The sequence below is a fragment of the Solanum dulcamara genome, chromosome 11, assembly GCF_947179165.1.
Source record: "Solanum dulcamara chromosome 11, daSolDulc1.2, whole genome shotgun sequence".
Taxonomy (NCBI): Eukaryota; Viridiplantae; Streptophyta; class Magnoliopsida; order Solanales; family Solanaceae; genus Solanum; species Solanum dulcamara.
The window spans coordinates 55,931,655-55,948,830 of NC_077247.1; the positions used below are offsets into that span (position 1 = coordinate 55,931,655).

Genomic DNA, 17,176 nt, shown 5'->3' on the forward strand with positions numbered 1-17,176 from the left:
CCAAACTCACTGGACAATAGTGGCAATGGAGAAGGAGAAGCATGTGTGCAACAGAGGTCATCCTCACTGCACGCAGACGAACAAATTTTAAGAAACCAGACAGAAAATATCCTTAAGTTAGCTGGTGTAACAAAGACGGACCTTTCAATATCAATAATTTGAAGGAGAGGATGTACAAGAGCAGAGACTCTTTCAGAGAATGCAAGACAGTCTCTTCTGGGCTTCCACAGATCATATATGCAAACCAAAAGATCAATCAGGTCAGAGTACAGCTTTAGAAGTAAAGTATGTAAATCAGTATTTTTCATTTGTTTGAAGTGTGAGAAAACTAGAAGTACTTGGAGTGCATTTGCCTCCTTCGAACTGGTTGGTTGTAAAATACACCACGAACAATGACTGCAAAAAGAAAAATCCCAAGAAATTTCCTTACTAGCAAACAACAGTCAACTCCTGTATCAACTCCTGTATCAAGTAGGCTTATACAGAGGCTTATAAAGAATTACCGGTTGTACCAACATCTTGTCTACAATCATCAAAATGCATTAGATCAATGTCAAAGAAACTAAACTTACCATTGTCATCCACCTTAACATAGCAGGTTCCAATGCATATAGCAACAGATACCTGGTGGAGAAACTGGATTAAGTTCAAACTAGGAGTACACTACTTATAAGAATAACAAACATAAAAAGAAGAGTCCTATAAGGAAATAAATCTCACGGAGAAAAGAAATAGAGTTGTGATATAAGAATATTAATTTGGAAAAAAATAATAATGCTACTAGAATGGAGCATCATACTAAGAGGAGAAAAAATAGTATCAATTTTCATATAAATCATATGCCCTCGTCACCAGAAGTAGCAAACAAAGGAACATAAGAATTCACTGAAGAGCCTCGCCGGTCACTGCCTTTTCTGCAAGCAACACACAAATTCGCCGGAGCAATCAGTCTAAACGATTAAAACTGCATGAAAGCACGACTTGCCATCGTTAGTCACTTAACTATGATGTTTTCAGCAGCCCACCTCTACTAGTGATCCTCAAATGAAAACATTAACAAAATCAGAAAAGATGAACCATATAATTCCCCATTCTCTTACATGGCACAGTTTTCCATTTTTAAGAAACAATAAAGTCTAGACCATGTAAAGGGAAATGGCCAGTGAAGGCGTTTTACGAAAGTCTGTCCAATTGAGTGTCTTCATTCAAAATACTACAAATCACAATGCTTAATTTTTTTAGAGTTGTGCGAGTGGGGCCTTCAAGAACAACTCCACAAATTTCCATTCATTACCTAGTAAAATCATAAAAAGTATTGAAACATTGAAAGGGTAAATGAGTACCTTGGTGGCATCAGCATTGAGGCTGTTGAAAACCAACGCACCAACAACCCTTGTGATACTCTCACCGAATTGACCCCCATCTCCCTAAAAAAGTAAAAACAAATTCTGGAACATCCTTAACACACTGCGAGAATAACAACATAATTTTCTTTAAAAGATTTCTTGATATGTGCAATGCCAATTTATTCTTGAAAACTACAATTTCTTTGATTTCTTTAAAATATGAATTTTAAGAATAACTACAAGTTGTTGATTGTTTTTTTTCTTAAAAAGAATGCATGCAAGGATTCCAAGTTAATCTGACAATATCAAGGTCTCGAATTCCAAGATAATCTGATTTAGGGTTCAACGAGTTCCAAGATAATCTGATTTAGGGTTCAACGAGTTCCAAGAATACCCATGTAACTTCAACGCGTTCTTGAATATGGATGGGAAGAACAGTAGCATTACTTGATCGCCGGGAAAATTGATTTAGGGAAGAATACCAATATATGTAACTTCAAAGAGCCAACAAGTTCTTTCCGGAAAAATGCAGACAGATCAGCGGAAGACTTAAGCAGGGTTTAGAGTTTTCATCGGACATGGTCACCGGGCAGTTAAGATCAGCAATCCGGTGGCGTACTCTAAGATGCGGCGGTAGCGTATATGATAAGCGGGCGTCCGTAATATGATGGTGGCGAGTTCTAAAATGTGCAGGTGGTGTCTGTTTTATAGTTTTCGAACTAGTTAATATACGCGGAAAAGAATAGTTAATACACGCGGAGAGAAAAGCTCGTTAATAAAAAGTATATTATTTTTAAACCTTTTTTTTTTAATTGTAGTACTTATTTATTTTTTCAAAATAAGAGGAGTCAAATGAAATTTAATATCATCGTATATAACTCAAATTATTTAACTTGTGCAATTTTTATAGGTTGATTCAGATTAAGGTTCAAAATTTTAATACTAAGTTATGAGATTATTAATTAATATTTTATACATATTAAATAGCTTTCTTAAAAATTAAATATAGAATTTAGCTCAAGTTAACTCAATTTTGAATTCGCAATTGATCTATATATCTATCTAAAACAACCATAATCTCATTTTAAACTTCTAAAATATTTAATACTATTTATTTAACTTGAATATTAATAATCTTACAACTTTTGTATGACGTCCGTTTCAACTAACATTCAATCACGAAAGCACACACTTCCTAATTGTCATTGTTCGATCACTTTCTTTTTCACTAAGTGACTGCTTAGAGACCTTAGCGTAGATTGTTTTCCTATATAATTTTGATCTTTCCTACCAATGAAGTCATCCAACCTATTGGGTGCTTAGGTCATCAATATCATACAATCTACTGAAATAAATTTCACAAAAAAAAATAATTAGTATTATATTTGATCCTAGATGATTCTTTCATCCTGTTAGCTAATTATGAAACTTATTACCAAAATAATAAAGTAATGTATATTTTAAGGGCACAACACATAAATATGACCCTTAACTTGGCTTCACCTAACAACTATGACCTCTAATTTTACTAATGCGCAAGTAGGCACTTTAACTATCCAAAACTTGAACAAATAAACGCATTCGTCATATATGGCATCCTACATGACAATTTTATGTCCTACGTAGCACCTGCGTGTATTTTGCCACTACTTGTTGATTTTAAACAAGTTTAAATGGCTACTTGTGTATATCCAAAATTGGAGGGGATAAATGTGAAATAAGGCCAAATTAAAAAACATATTTATGTATTATGCCTAATTTAAATATATCATATGTGGGTATTTGGCGCATGAAATGAAATCAAACTGGGAATTTCTTTTCCTTTTTAGTTTCATGATTGTTTATTGTTGCACTCTTCTCTCAATTCATTCTTCTCTCAATTCATGTGACAATTTTTATTACTCTCCTCTAACAATCTTAAATTTCAAATCAATCAAATAAAATAATAACTTTTTATATTCACAAAATGATCAAAAATATCCTCAAACTATGCAAAATTAAACAAAAATAGACTCAATTAGTAGTTTAATTTAAAAATGTATTAGCCATCAATAATTTAATCCAAAAAATGACTATTGTTACATAATGGATCAAAAAAGAGAGGATTAGAGAGTGGGACATACAAATTTAACCATCTCAACAAATGAATAATGTTACAATCAAACTACCTAATCCGTTATCGTAGTATTTCTTTACACTTTATAAAAAGTGAGCTACTCTGACTATACATGGAAACAATCCATTCCCTTTTCCTATTTTTCATGTGCGTGTATCTATGTGTGCGTGTGTGTTCAAAGAAGAGTGCTGCTGCCACTAAAAGCTAATGTTACATTTAGTACAAACATTTATTTGTTGAATCTATATAGATGTACTGAGCTCCATATCCAAATTATCCTTCAATGTGATGATCGCTTGACGGGATATCTTCAGAAAAAAATTAGTAGGTAGCAAGAAGAACCAAATTAGGTTTACTCACAAGAGCTTTTAGACACTAGAACACGGCTGATCTTAGTTGCTTCGCTGCACGTTCTAGGTTGATTTCATACCGATGTAATACATGCCATGCCTCGGAGGAACTACTGCACGAACCTAACTTAGCAATCTGCTCATGCAGAGCACCCAAGTTGGCAAAAGAGGGACAAATGAAAAGATATTGCAGTCATTCATAATATGGAATTCCTCTTTTAAACATACCATCAAATGCAGTTCCAACACAAATATTTCCTCACTTGAAACACAATGAAGTCTGCTTCAACTCTTCAATAATGAGACAACATTCTGAAGGCAACTCTATCCACATTGAAGTTATAGTTCAAACACAAATGAAAACAAAGACATCAGGAGTAAAGAAAAGTGTCTTAAATCGCTTTTGATTCAAATTCCCTGTTCTTTCTCTTTTTCTTATGTGGGGGGCATCAAGGTAGCTCAGAATTCACTGATGGGGGTAGTATTGAAGATCCATCTGTACCAATAAGTTGAGGGTTGCAAATACATTATTCAGAGAACATGACACGGCATGTAAGCAAGAACATAAGCAAGATTCCATGACAAAAATTAGAGTTAAATAAAGGAGTAAAATATGAGAGAGCTAGTTAGTGTCGATGGACTGACCTGTTGAAGAAATTCTAACAGAACCACATCAAGTGGATTAACGCACAACATACATGAAACCCGTATTATTAAGAAAACAATTATTTTCTCGTGAAACAAGTGCAAGAGAATCTTGTTAGCTAGTGGAGTATTTCCTAAAACATGAATGATGTGATGAATAGTTTCCAAATTAAGTTGGAAGCTATTCAAGCTTCAAGGTCTTAGAACAAAAAAGCTCTTCCCTTATAAGTTATAAGTTACAAATCATAATTCACTTGCTATAATCAACCCAATTAAAACATAAAATGGACCTTAAGAGACAATGCGCACAAATGACACTTGAAAACCTTAAACCCTCAAAAATAATTCTTGTTTTTAACAAAATGGAACACAGAACTGATATGAACTGTTATTGATACCTCAGAATGGAATAACTAGCCTGCGAAGAAGTTCTAGTCATGCTTTGTTTTCCACATTTAGATGGGCATATATCCTTCAGAGGGAGGAATATGAATGTTGAAGATAATAAGCTATGAATGTTTAGTGGTCTGTGTGGAAAGAGAGGAATCTCAGATGCTTTCAGAACAAGAGTAACAACATCCAGAAGATGAAGATGAATTGTTTAGTTTTGTTTCATTTTTGGTGTAAACAGGGGTATATGGAAGATCTAGAATCAGTAATGAATGCTTTAGGCACCTTGTAATTTTTTCTTTTAGGGTTGAAGATCTTCCTGATACTCTCCTATATCTGTAATTAGTAAACCTGTAACATGTTGTGGCAGGTTTGGTTTTTTGGAATAGAATACTAGTTGTTACCTTTCCCTTCTAAGACTGATTTGCAAATGGTTTACATGAACTTAACTTTTTGAATCTATAATATGACAGAGACAAGTAGAGAATGCTACCCGCAAGAAGTGTGACAGATGTTGGCTGTTTGTGAATCAGATTTACGTTCTTGCTTTAACCAAAACATACAACTTCATGCTTAGAGTTAGGAGGTTTAATGAATGTTGCAAAAGTAGTGCAACAAAAATCCTGGTAAAAGGCAATTTTATCAAGTTCCATAGACTGGGTGTGTGATGAAAATCTAAACAAAAATCGTAAGTTACCTGGTAAATGATCTTGAAGCTTGAGAATGATAGTTGCAGATCCAAACCCAGTTAGTGGTAACCAATTTCAGGCATGACCTGCAAAAGCATGGTCAAAGACTCAAAATCAATGTTACCTACTATCAAAATAAACATACCAATTCTTGCTCAGAATCATAATAGGTTGTTGTCCGCATTTTTCCAGATAGGACCTGATAATTCAATAAGTTACAGAACCCAAGTTGGAATGACACTTCAATGAATTTTAAGACGATCATTACCTTCTCATGTAGTTCTTCAGAATGAATTCACTCATCTGCAGCATGCTGTAGAACATGAAAATGACTGTAATGTTCAACGAAGATAAATGCTAGAATAAAAAATAAAAGATCATAATTATTGACTATGTAAAAAGGGATGCACATTTATGTTGACATGAACCTAAGTTTCTACACAAGAATATACTCCACCAGACGGTCAAAAAGTGATGAAGCAAAAGATAAAGCACCCATATAACTCTTCTTCTTTCAGTAATATCACAAAATTGCAATACAAGAGAGTAAACATTATTTGTTAAAGTGTTATTTATGAGGTTATAATAATGTAAAAACTGTTACGTGGTAAAAAATAATGTGGGGATTATTACGCGGTGAATAATAAATGAGTAATGCTATGCAGGGACTGTCTACCTTAAAAGGAATTTTTGCCTGTAGATACTCATATCCATGCATTGTTGACAAATGTATTTTTATTCCATAACCTATCCCGCATAAAATAATACTTGCATAAGTCATAAGGATATGAACAATGAACAGTTAAATTCCGCCAACCAAATGTTGCATTAGTTATGTCGAGCTTAGCTTTTCTTATGCGGATAACTAAGTGCCACATAGTTATGCGGATATAACTTTCTCTTACGCGGCCAACAAATGTAATACTATTTATGCGGAAGTTTATGCTGAGATTTATATTTGCTAATGAGTCCAACCAAACGATCCCTAAGAGAAACAATCGTTTAAAGTAAATGCATTATAAGGAAATCCATCAGAAACCAATAATGGCCATAATGGACTATGCAAACGCCAGAATAGACCTAATCAATTACAGTGCTCGCCACAATAGTAAAAGAACTTCTTATCAACCTGTTGGAGAACTTTGGCATCCTCCAGGCAATTTTTATTTTTATCGATGGTATCCTAAGTTGCGCGGACTCTTCATTTTTGTTGCCGCACCAGTGTGGGTGCGGGTGCGGGATGCGTGTGGGATTCAGTCAACCCACATCAGATGCTTTGACCAAGATACTTATCCTCTTGGTCAATATTCGTTGCTTCATGTTTCAAGTCAAATAGAGAGATGTTAAATATTCAAGTGTTGTGTTCCGACTTTTTGTAAACAGTAGCAATGATCTGTAAGGATAATTGGTGGAAGGTCTTCAATGACTTTCTTTTTCTTTTCTAAGGGGAAGAATATCTTTATCTTTATAACTATATTTTGATAATATTGAATATTTTTAGCCAAATCCCCGCACCAATATCCATACTCGAATTCGTATCCTCGAATCTTAAAATTTAGGTTTTGCTGAATCCGACTCTCGGATTCACATCGGTCTCGGACACCCGCACCCGAGTCCGAGCAACTTAGATGGTATCAGAAACCAATGAATCACCAACAATATGCAAGACACGCCAGAAGTGACATTGAGTATAGTACCCTGATTCTTAAGATTCTCTGTTCCAGTACAGCTTGCATCTCATATTGGAAAAGAAAAAATTCCACCATCTTAAACAAACAAAAAAAGTCGCAGAAACATTCAAGATATAGCTAAGGTACTAAATTGTAATCTCTAGACATGAGTCCCTCCATTTTGTTTCAGAATCTAAGAAACTTTGAGTTTTTGTTGGAGCAAATTATGAAGATTTGAATAAAAAATGTCAGGCATGACAATTCTATTACAAGATCAGAACATGAGCACGATGGAATTTGAAAGAGACTATGTGGCCTAGGACACTTAGAGACATTGTAATCTCTAATGCTTTCATGATTAATAAGAAAACAATCTAAGATAGTCTTGAAAAGTAGGTGAAGGAAATGAAATTAATCAACTGAAACTTGCACTACAAACATTCAGATGTCATTCAGGTGAGGTACAAATGGCAGGCTTAGTTTACCTTCTTTTGACTCCCCATCGCGTGTACTTCTTTTGACTCCCACCGTGTGTACTTCTCTTGACTCCCCATCTTCTTATTCGATCAGGAATGATTGGGTACGCAGAAATCAGAAGACTAAATCAGGAAGACTGGACAAATTGTCAGCCTTAGAAGCAGCAACACATTGTAATGAAGAAATACAACAATCCAATCAGTAAAACAAATATGCATGACCTATCCTTGATAACATTGGCCAGTTTGGTTTTGCAACCAAAGGAGGCTAAAAACGTGGTTTTGTATTGTTCTCCCATAAAAAATGGGAGATTATTTTGTTCTATAGGAACAGTTGTGACGCATGGGCCTTGCCTGTCAGGGGTTCCTTTTTAATACTTTGAAATCCTATACGATTAGTAATATATAATGACGTTTAGCCAGTTTTAACCTATTTATTTCATCCACATTAAAGTTTCAAAAACCAATTAGGTGTTTAGAGATATTTTTTAAAGAAAACAACCCAAGCCAATTCTCACAAAACAAGCCCTAACACAAAATCAATTCTACAAAAATAAATCCAAAGACTCACAATCATTTCACAACCCCAAAACAATTAAATAATAAATGCCAACAATAAATCTCACCTTAAATTCCATAGGTCTTTGAAGGCTCCAAAGTCAAATCAAATAAAGATTTTGGGCAATTTAGATTCAACAAAAACAATGGATATATATGAGATCTACTTCACTTCTCAATTTCAGAAGTCATCGCTATATTATTAAGTAATTCATGTATTGGTCCTTTGGAAACAAATTTTGAATTGATATTTGCATTACGAAGGTCAAGGAAAACAAAAACACTGTAAAAACCAAGCATTTGATATAGTAAATGCTAACCAAAGATTAGTTTTCAGTTTTCTTTGTTCAAGAAAATATACTGAAAAAGTGAATACAGAACTATTGAAGGACCTGCAAAAAAAAAATGGTTATGAGGGAAACAAAGAGTAGAATAGATAACTTATCACATCTCTTACCCATCAATTTGGGCCTGTATACCTTCACTGTGTAAACATCAGGACCTGAGATGTATCTGAGAGCTTGAATGAACCATCGCTTGCATTCAAATTGTTAAAGGAATTCAGATGAATCCCAAACCCACTGGACAATAGCAGCAACAGAGAAGGAGAAGCACGTGTTCAAAGCAGGTCATCCTCACTGCATGCAAATGAACAAAATGTTGCATTAGTTATGTCGAGCTTATTTTTTCTTATGCGGATAACTAAGTGCCACATAGTTATGCAGATATAACTTTTTCTTACGCGGCCAACAAATGTTATACTATTTATGTGGAAGTTTATGTTGAGATTTATATTTGCTAATGAGTCCAACCAAACGATCCCTAAGAGAAACAAACGTTAAAAGTAAATGCATTATAAGGAAATTCATGAGAAACCATGAATGGCCATAATGAATTATGCAAACGCCAGAAAAGACCTACCTAATCAATTATAGTGCTCACACAATAGGAATAAACTTCTTGTCAACCTGTTGGAGAGCTTTGGCACCCTCCAGGCAGTTTTTACTAATGGTATCAGGAACTAATGAATCACCAACAAAATGCAAGACGCCAGAAGTGATATTGAAAATAATATCCTGAATCTTAAGATACTCTGTTCCAGTATCGCTCTGCATCTCATATTAGAAAAGGTAAAAGTCCATCATCTTAACAAAATAGAGAAGAAGTCACAAAAACATCAGAGATATAGCTAAGGTACTCAACTGTAATCTCTGGACGGAAGTCCCTTCATTTTATCGCAGAATCTAAGAAATTTTGAGTTTTTGTTGGTGCAAATTCTTAAATTTTGAATAAAAATTGCAGGGCATGACAATTCTATTAAGAGATCAGAACATAAGCAAGATGGAATTAGAAAAAGACTGTGGCCTAGGAGACTTAGAAAGAGACATTGTAGTCTCTAATGCTTTCATGATAATAAGAATGCAGTCTAAGAAAATCCTTGAAAAGTGGGTGAAAGAAATAAAGCTAATTAACTGAAACATGCACTAGAAAAATTCACCTCTTATTCAGGCCAGGAACAAATGGCAGGAATGGTTTACCTTCTTTTGACTCCCCATCGCGTGTACTTGTGCACTCCCAGCACTCCCCTTTGAGTTTGTAATTTGCTATTCCAGATGTTAACAAGTTTCATTTTCACACTTGGCCTAAAGAGAGAAACATCAGGTTGTGTAAGTTACTAACATATTTGAGATAATATCAGAAACAGACCTAACCCTCCCAAGAAATTTGATAACATTACCTTTCATCAGAGAATACACCGTCACCAAAACTTTGGGTGGAAGATTGATCACACTGATGGACGACTGCTGCGGAAGCTCTGAGTAGATAGCTTTTGCATAATGTTGCAGTCTCCTTACAGCTCTAGTATCTGCATGGTGGAAAAGAACATTAATTAGTTGCACATATTTTCTGACATCGTTGATTATTAACACAAACAAGCACTCAAGGACAAATTACCTGGCATTGGATGGAAGGGGTTGCACAGAGCTTTTGGATTTCCAGTTTACACCAACTGTGCAATGAGCAAGAGATCCATATCAATTGACCAGTGTGAACTTTCTGACAAGAGGAATCTGGACTCAGAATCGTGCTTTTCAGAAGCACTTCCCCACAGAATATTCTGCGAAGATCGAATGTCTCTCCGGACAGTGCACTCTCCATTCAGTTTCTTTGGCTGCGGGGAAGGACGCTCAAGCGTAGCTTTGCAACTCTGGGCCCTGCACCTCTTTTTCTTGATCTCATAATTCAAAGGTACATCTGAAAAGAGGAGCAGGGAATGGGATATCAATATATGAGGAGAGGAAACTTCAACAATTATATTCTTAAGAGAAAAGAAAGAGAAAAAACTACATGATGTCATAGCACTGAAATGCTTTGCACCATCTAATGCATAAGTAACTCTATTCCACTAGCGAAACCCTCCACAATCTGTTTCCTCCCCCCCACCCCCACCCCTTCTTTTAAGGAGGTAGGTGGGGAAACTACAGCCTACAGGGAAGGGAATGTGAAGTGGACAAAACCACATGTACAAATAACATCAAAGAAAATGAATCCTAAGTGATGTTGCAGAAAAATGTTGATATCTCAATTGCTCTCACCAGCAGAGTAACTTTCAATCCAGAGATTCACGACAGTATCCTCAATAAAGAGAAAAACCACACACCCACACCACCTTTTTTTTTCCTTTTTTTGTGGCAATAAGTCAAACCACTCCTCTCATAACCTACATATGGTACACAAAGTAGAAATTCTGAGCAGGTGATGACCAGCACTTTTAACAAATAACATGGCATTGAAGTCAATAGCTTCCTATCCAGTTCATAGCAAAATGTCTGCAGAATCAGACAATGTAATCAGTTGAAACAAAATTCAGTAATCCTAAGTGCAACAGTTCTCAAGTTTGATCTAGTCCATGGTCTGCAGTCAAAAACTAAGAGGAACCAGACGCAGCCCTCTGGGTTACATGTGCTCCCACCTTCTCCACTCATCAAAGAAATATTTGTCACTTCCTCAAAAAAAATGATCAGGTGTTTTGAAATATATTTTTACAGAGAACAACCCAAACCAATTATCACAAAACAAAACCTAACACAAACTCAATTATACAAAAGTAAAACCAAACATTCGTTTCCCAACCCCCCAAAAAAATTAAATCATAAATGCCAACAAAAAATCACACCTTAAATTCCACAGAGGTCTTTGAAGGCTCCAAAGTCAAATCATATAAAGATCTTGGGCAGTTTAGGTTCAACAAAAACAGCGGATATATCTGAGATCTACTTCGCTGCTCAATGTCAGAAGCACTGTCAAAACTCATCGCTATGTTATTAAGTAATTTATGTAGTGGTCCATTGGAAACAAATCTTGAACTGATATTTGCATTACGAAGGGTCAAAGAAAACAAAAACACCGTAAAAAACAAGCATCCGATATAGTAAATGTTAACCAAAGATTAGTTTTCTGTTTCTTTTGCCAGGAAAACATACTGAAATAAGTGGATACAGAAATACTGAAGGACCTGCACATTAAACAGTGGTTGTTAGGGGAAAAAAAGATGACATCACATCTCTTTATCCATCAATTTGGGCCAGTATACCTTCACTATGTAAACATCAGGACCTGAGATGTATCCTTAAAGCATGAATGCACCAATGTTTTTATTCAATTTGTTAAGGGAACTCGGATGAATCCCAAACCCACTGGTCAATAATGGCAAGGAGAAGGAGAAGCACGTGCGCAAAGTTCGACGTTCTCACTGCATGCAAATAAACAAAATCTAAGAAACCAGACAGGAAATATCCTTAAGTTAGCTAGTGTATCAAAGACATACCCTTTCAATATAAACAGTTTTGAATGAGACACTGGGATGCGCAAGGGCAACTCTTAAAAGAAAACTCTCTTTGGACTTCAAGATTATATATGCAAACCAAAAGAGCAATCAGATCAGAGTACAGCTTTAAAAGTAAAGGATGTAAATCAATATTTTTTTACTTGTTTGATTTTGAGAAAACTAGAAATGCTTGGAATGCATTTGCTTCCTTCGAAAAAGGTTGGTTGTAAAATACATGACGAAAAACTGACTGCAAAAAGAAAAATACCAACAAATTTCCTTATTAGCAAACAACAGTCAACTCAGTCAACTCATGTATCAGGTATGCTTATTTTGAATTACCTGTTGTACCAACATCTTCTATACAGTCATCAATTCCTAGGTACAAACACTTGCCATCCTGTAAACAGTGGCAAGAACAGAGACCAGGTTAGTAGTTCTATACCTATCCTAATGGATACTACCAACTAAAACTCAAAGAACTTTGCCTTCAAAACCTTACGATATCTATTTGGCCTCCCATGAGTTTTGGAATTTCCAAAAAGAAACGTCAGAAATAAAGCTCAGAGCCCCTCCTTTAAATCCAAAGCTTGCTAGGAAAGCATGCATATCATCTGAATGGCTGTATTTTGATGTCGCTGGTGTAAAGCAAGCATACAAAACCATAGTTAAAATGACCAGACAAAAAGGAAGCACAACAGAAGATGAAGCACCAAAAAAGAGAGGGGAGGGGGATACATGTAAATATATTGCAAATGAAGCACCAGAATTGAGATGTGCATGAACATATTACAATAAAAGCATAAACAAAATGTAAGCATCAATATTTTGTGCTGTGTACAGCCATACCAGCTTTCTCAATTACAAGTAAACCACAAAATAATAAAAACAAGAACATCTGTAAAAAGATATTAATGAACACAAACCGTCAAACAGCCTATCAGTTGAGGTAATGCATGCAATCCTATAGACAATAACAATCATTCCAAGTTATGAACATCATAATTGTCGGGCATAATAAATTATGTACGGCAGCATCAATACAATAGAAAAGATGATGTCAGTCCAACATTTTGCAATAAGATTACCATATCTTTCTCCCATCAGCACCAGTCTATCTCGTGAGACACTAGATCCTTCAAAAGAAAGTACCGAATTCAGGTGATGAAGTAAATAATAATTTGAGCAGAACTTTCTGCGCATCAAAATGCATTAGATCAATGTAAAAGATACTAATACTTACCACTGTCAACCACCTTAACATAGCAGGTCCCAATGCCTATAGCAACAGATACCTGGTGGAAAATGGAAAGTGGAAACTGGGTTAATGTTCAACCTAGGAGTACACAACTTATAAGAATAGCTAACACAAAAAGAACAGTCCTACAAGGAAGTAAATCTCATGGAAAAAAGAAATAACTGTTGTGATATAAGAATATTCATTTGGAAAAAAAATTATGATACTAGAATGGAGCATCATACTAAGAGGAGAAAAAAAATAGTATCAATCTTCATGTAAGGCATATGCCCACGTCATCAGAAGTAGCAAACAAAGGAACATAAGAATTTATTCAAGAGCCTCACTGGTCTCTGCCTTTTGTGCAAGCAACACAAAAATTTGCAGGCGCAATTAGTCTAAACGATTAAAACCGCATGAAAACACGACTTGCCATCGTTAGTCACTTAACTATGATGTTCTCAGCAGCCCATCTTTACTGATCCTCAAAACATTAACAAAATCAGAAAGGATGAACCAAAATTTCCCATTCTCTTACATGGCACAATTTTCCATTTTTAAGATACAATCAAAGTCAAAAAGTCTAGACCATGTAAAGGAAAATGGCCGGTGAGGGCGTTTACGAAAGTCTGTCCAATTGAGTGTCTTCATTCAAGATAGTACAAATCACAACTTCTTATAATTAAACTACTTAATTTTTTTTAGAGTTATGCAAGTGGGGCCTTCAAGAAGGACTCCACATCTTTCTATTCAACACCTAGTAAAGTCATAAAGAGTATTGAAACTTTGAAAGGGTAAATTAGTATACCTTGTTGGCACCAGCTTCGAGGCTGTTGAAAACCAACTCCTCAACAACAAGATAACCCCTTGTCCAAATAGCCTCAGGTATTCGCTTAATGCTCCCCATTTCCCTAAAAAAGTAAAACAAATTCTTGAACATCCTTAAGATAGGCTGCGAGAATGACAACATAATTTACTTCTTTTTAAGGACTTCTTGAATTTCCTTGATATGTTCCATGACAATATATAAATTCTTAAAAACTACAATTTCCTCAAAAATCCAACAAGTTCTTGAATTTTTCTTAAAGAGAATGCATGCATGCCAACAAGTTCTTGGTTTTATTCTTACACAAGAATTCCAAGAGAATTTGACAATAATGAGTTGTCGAATTTTCTGTCTTTCTTTTTTAATGGAAGGAAGAAAACCAAGATAATGGGAAGAGCAGTAGTATTTAGGGTTTTGATCGGACATCGTCAATGGGACAGTTAATCCGGTGGAGTAATCTAAGATGCGCCGGTAGCATATGAAGTTCGGGAAAACAAATTCTTGAACATCCTTAACATACACTGCATTTGAGAATACTAATGTACTTCAAAAAGCCAACAAGTTCTTCAATTTTCCTTTTTCCCTTTCATGGATGGAAGAATATCAAGATAATGGGAAAAGCAGTAGAATACCAATAGATAGATCGACGGGAAAATTGATTTAGGGTTTAGGGTTTTGATCGGACATCGTCACCGGAACAGTTAACACAGCAATCTGGTGATTGCGCCGGTAGCGTATATGATAAGCGGGGGAAAGCAGGGGAAAATATGATGGTGGTGGTGAGTTCTAACTGCGCAGGTGGTGTTAATATATATACACGCCATGATTATATATGGTCATATAATTATTGAATATTAGCTGTATTCAAGAAAACAAGCCAATAAAGTAGTATATAAGATAAGAACACTAGATGTATTTGTTTTTAGAGTGTTTTCTTTGTTCTTATAATGAACGCTGCCATGTATAATTGGTATGAATTTGACAAAAAATCTCTAGACATTATTTGGTATGGTTCAATGTTTTTTCAATTATTTTTTAAAAAATAAAAAATCTATTTAATTACTCGTATGATTACAAATTTATATAAAAATCATTGTTTTATTTTTAAAAATCAAAAAATTGATTTGTTACTATTCAAATCGGTCAATTAAGTCATTTTTTTAAAATCATTAACACCTCTAATCAACATCTTATAATCTCCTAAAATAAATTTCACAAAAAAAGTTATGTATTATATTTAGAGGAAATTTTCAAAACATCAATATTTTAGTATTTAATAGAACTCTCTAGCTATATTTTAATATTTATTGAAAATGGCAATAATTTAACTTGCTATTGAGACTTTTTGTATTTTTTATATTTTTTACTTTATAGAATACAAGTAGTTAAAAAACAGATTGGAGAAATTTATAGGAGAGTATCTTTCAAATATGGTAAGTGCTAATTACGTTACTCATTAGGAGATTCAAATTGGTGAATTAAATTATCAATTTTCTCTCTTCCTCATTAAAAAGCTTCAATCTTCTTCCTCATTCTCCATTAACGATCTTCAATTCTTTTATAAATGCAATTCGTTTGTTAAAATTTGTGGCAACAAAAAGGAGATCGATCCGGACTGTTCGTATCGTTGTAATAATATTTCGGTATTTTGAAATCAATTTTTTTTCAAAGTCAATTTTGTTTCGAATTCAATTTGTTGTGAATGTATGATATCGAAAGATTTTTTATGGTCATATCGAAGAGTATTTTCGAATTTTATTTGAAATTTTATTTGCCAGATAATTTTGGTTTTTGTATGGTTTTGAGTACAAATCAGTGGTGAATAAAATACAAATTGGAAACAAATTACATTTTCTGTGTTTTTGTTATAAATTGGTATTTTGATTGATTTTGAAATACAAACTGATTGAGTTATATAAATTTTGGAATATAATGTAATATGGATACATTTTGGTATGCACCTTAAAACTTGATTTTTTTTTAGATACAAATTTTGTATCCTAATTTGAATATAAATTTGATGACAGTAAAAATAATTTAACTTATGGATACTAATCAAATGTGCAGTGTATAATAGGGATACAATTCGATTATTGAATCGTATTGAGTATTTATATATTAATGATTTTGGGGTATAAATTGATTGTATCCTCTTTGTTTGGAAATACAATATCGTTGAGGTACTTTTTATTTGAAAACTTCTTTTTGTTGAATAGAATTAGTTTGCTTATCTGATTTTTGAATATGACTAAATAGTTGAATGGTTTTGAATATTTGTATATTAATGATTTTGGAATACAATGTGTTTGTGTCTGATTGAATTTTTTTTTGTTAAATAATTAGATATGGGAAGCGTTAGTCTTCTTATCATGCATTCAGGGAGATGGAATGAAGATAATTGCTATGTTGATTATAAAATAGAGGATATTATGGTGAAAAAGTATGCAACAGTTAGAGATTTAATGGAAGAAGATGCTAAACAAATTGTTGTTGATTTGAGATACAATTGTATGAAGCTGAAGTATAAGATCGATGATAGCAATGCACCATTGGCTTGTATCGACTTGTTATGCTTGACAGATATTGCGACATTACTTTTATACAAATTAAATAGAAATACATTTTGAAAAACACAATAAGCATGCTTATAAAAATGAATATAACTTGAGAAACGATACAAAAAATAAAAAGATGGTCTGATGATAAAAAAAATTGGATCAGAAAAAATACAAAAAATGAAATGAGATACAAATCAAGTTGAATGGAATATAAATCTACTAGCCTATAAATATTCAGAAAAGATACAAAAATCAATAAAAAATACAAATCAGGTAGATTGAAATACAGATCTACTTGCCTATAAAATATTCAAAAAGAAAACAAAAATGGAATGAAATACAAATCTAGTAGAATAGAATACAAATTTACTTGTCTATAAAAATTCAGAAAGGATACAAAAATGCATTGAAATGCAAGTTGCATGAAAAATAAACAATACTAAATGATAAATACAAAATAAATGGTAGATAAAAGATATTATTTTT

At 34.0% G+C, this 17,176-nt stretch overlaps 2 protein-coding genes across 20 annotated transcripts; both read right to left on the reverse strand.

Annotated features, from left to right (window-relative positions):
* Window positions 1-11: 11 nt before the first annotated feature.
* On the reverse strand, window positions 12-11,834 carry LOC129872048 (uncharacterized). 9 transcript variants are annotated; one of them, XM_055946896.1, is made up of 14 exons: window positions 11,419-11,829; window positions 10,197-10,496; window positions 9,979-10,107; window positions 9,779-9,883; window positions 8,720-8,878; window positions 8,561-8,632; window positions 7,692-7,760; window positions 5,805-5,893; window positions 5,545-5,622; window positions 1,344-1,427; window positions 573-624; window positions 339-396; window positions 142-221; window positions 12-66 (listed from the first exon to the last, which is right to left on the reverse strand). In XM_055946896.1, the coding sequence occupies exons 7-13, from the start codon at window positions 7,758-7,760 to the stop codon at window positions 193-195; spliced, it is 459 nt and encodes a 152-aa protein (XP_055802871.1). In that variant the 5' UTR covers window positions 8,561-8,632; window positions 8,720-8,878; window positions 9,779-9,883; window positions 9,979-10,107; window positions 10,197-10,496; window positions 11,419-11,829; the 3' UTR covers window positions 12-66; window positions 142-192. The 9 variants fall into 9 exon arrangements, 1 of the variants encoding a protein (XP_055802871.1); XR_008762383.1 differs by lacking the exons at window positions 12-66; window positions 142-221; window positions 339-396; ... (1 more) ...; window positions 5,805-5,893; window positions 8,561-8,632 and adding exons at window positions 3,823-3,948; window positions 4,041-5,470 and having other exon boundaries at window positions 1,341-1,427; window positions 8,698-8,878; window positions 11,419-11,833; XR_008762380.1 differs by lacking the exons at window positions 12-66; window positions 142-221; window positions 339-396; ... (2 more) ...; window positions 5,805-5,893; window positions 8,561-8,632 and adding exons at window positions 3,467-3,948; window positions 4,041-5,470; window positions 9,162-9,349 and having other exon boundaries at window positions 8,698-8,878; window positions 11,419-11,834.
* Window position 11,835: 1 nt separating this feature from the next.
* On the reverse strand, window positions 11,836-15,038 carry LOC129872050 (DNA mismatch repair protein MLH3-like). Of its 11 annotated transcripts, none has more exons than XR_008762398.1 (10): window positions 14,765-15,038; window positions 14,115-14,217; window positions 13,313-13,364; window positions 13,158-13,205; window positions 12,996-13,033; window positions 12,572-12,707; window positions 12,412-12,469; window positions 12,231-12,319; window positions 12,070-12,144; window positions 11,836-11,994 (listed from the first exon to the last, which is right to left on the reverse strand). XR_008762398.1 is itself a non-coding variant. In XM_055946898.1 (7 exons), coding segments are annotated over exons 1-5 (336 nt in total). In that variant the 5' UTR covers window positions 14,559-15,038; the 3' UTR covers window positions 11,836-11,994; window positions 12,412-12,469; window positions 12,572-12,576. The 11 variants fall into 11 exon arrangements, 4 of the variants coding, with proteins under 4 accessions (XP_055802873.1, XP_055802875.1, XP_055802874.1 ...); XR_008762402.1 differs by having other exon boundaries at window positions 13,140-13,205; XR_008762397.1 differs by lacking the exon at window positions 12,996-13,033.
* Between the last annotated feature and the right edge of the window lie 2,138 nt (window positions 15,039-17,176).

Excerpts from the sequence above, each read along its gene's own strand:
- LOC129872048 (XM_055946896.1), bottom strand. The coding sequence starts at position 7,760 with ATGGGGAGTCAAGAGAAGTACACACGGTGGGAGTCAAAAGAAGTACAC. Across the intron at positions 1,428-5,544 it reads GCTTCAAGATCATTTACCAG|GGAGATGGGGGTCAATTCGG; the intron begins GTAACTTACGAT and ends TTACTTTTTTAG. Across the intron at positions 625-1,343 it reads TCAATGCTGATGCCACCAAG|GTATCTGTTGCTATATGCAT; the intron begins GTACTCATTTAC and ends TTTCTCCACCAG.
- LOC129872050 (XM_055946898.1), bottom strand. Across the intron at positions 13,365-14,114 it reads TCGAAGCTGGTGCCAACAAG|GTATCTGTTGCTATAGGCAT; the intron begins GTATACTAATTT and ends ATTTTCCACCAG. Across the intron at positions 12,708-13,157 it reads GCTGATGGGAGAAAGATATG|CGACATCAAAATACAGCCAT; the intron begins GTAATCTTATTG and ends GCTTTACACCAG.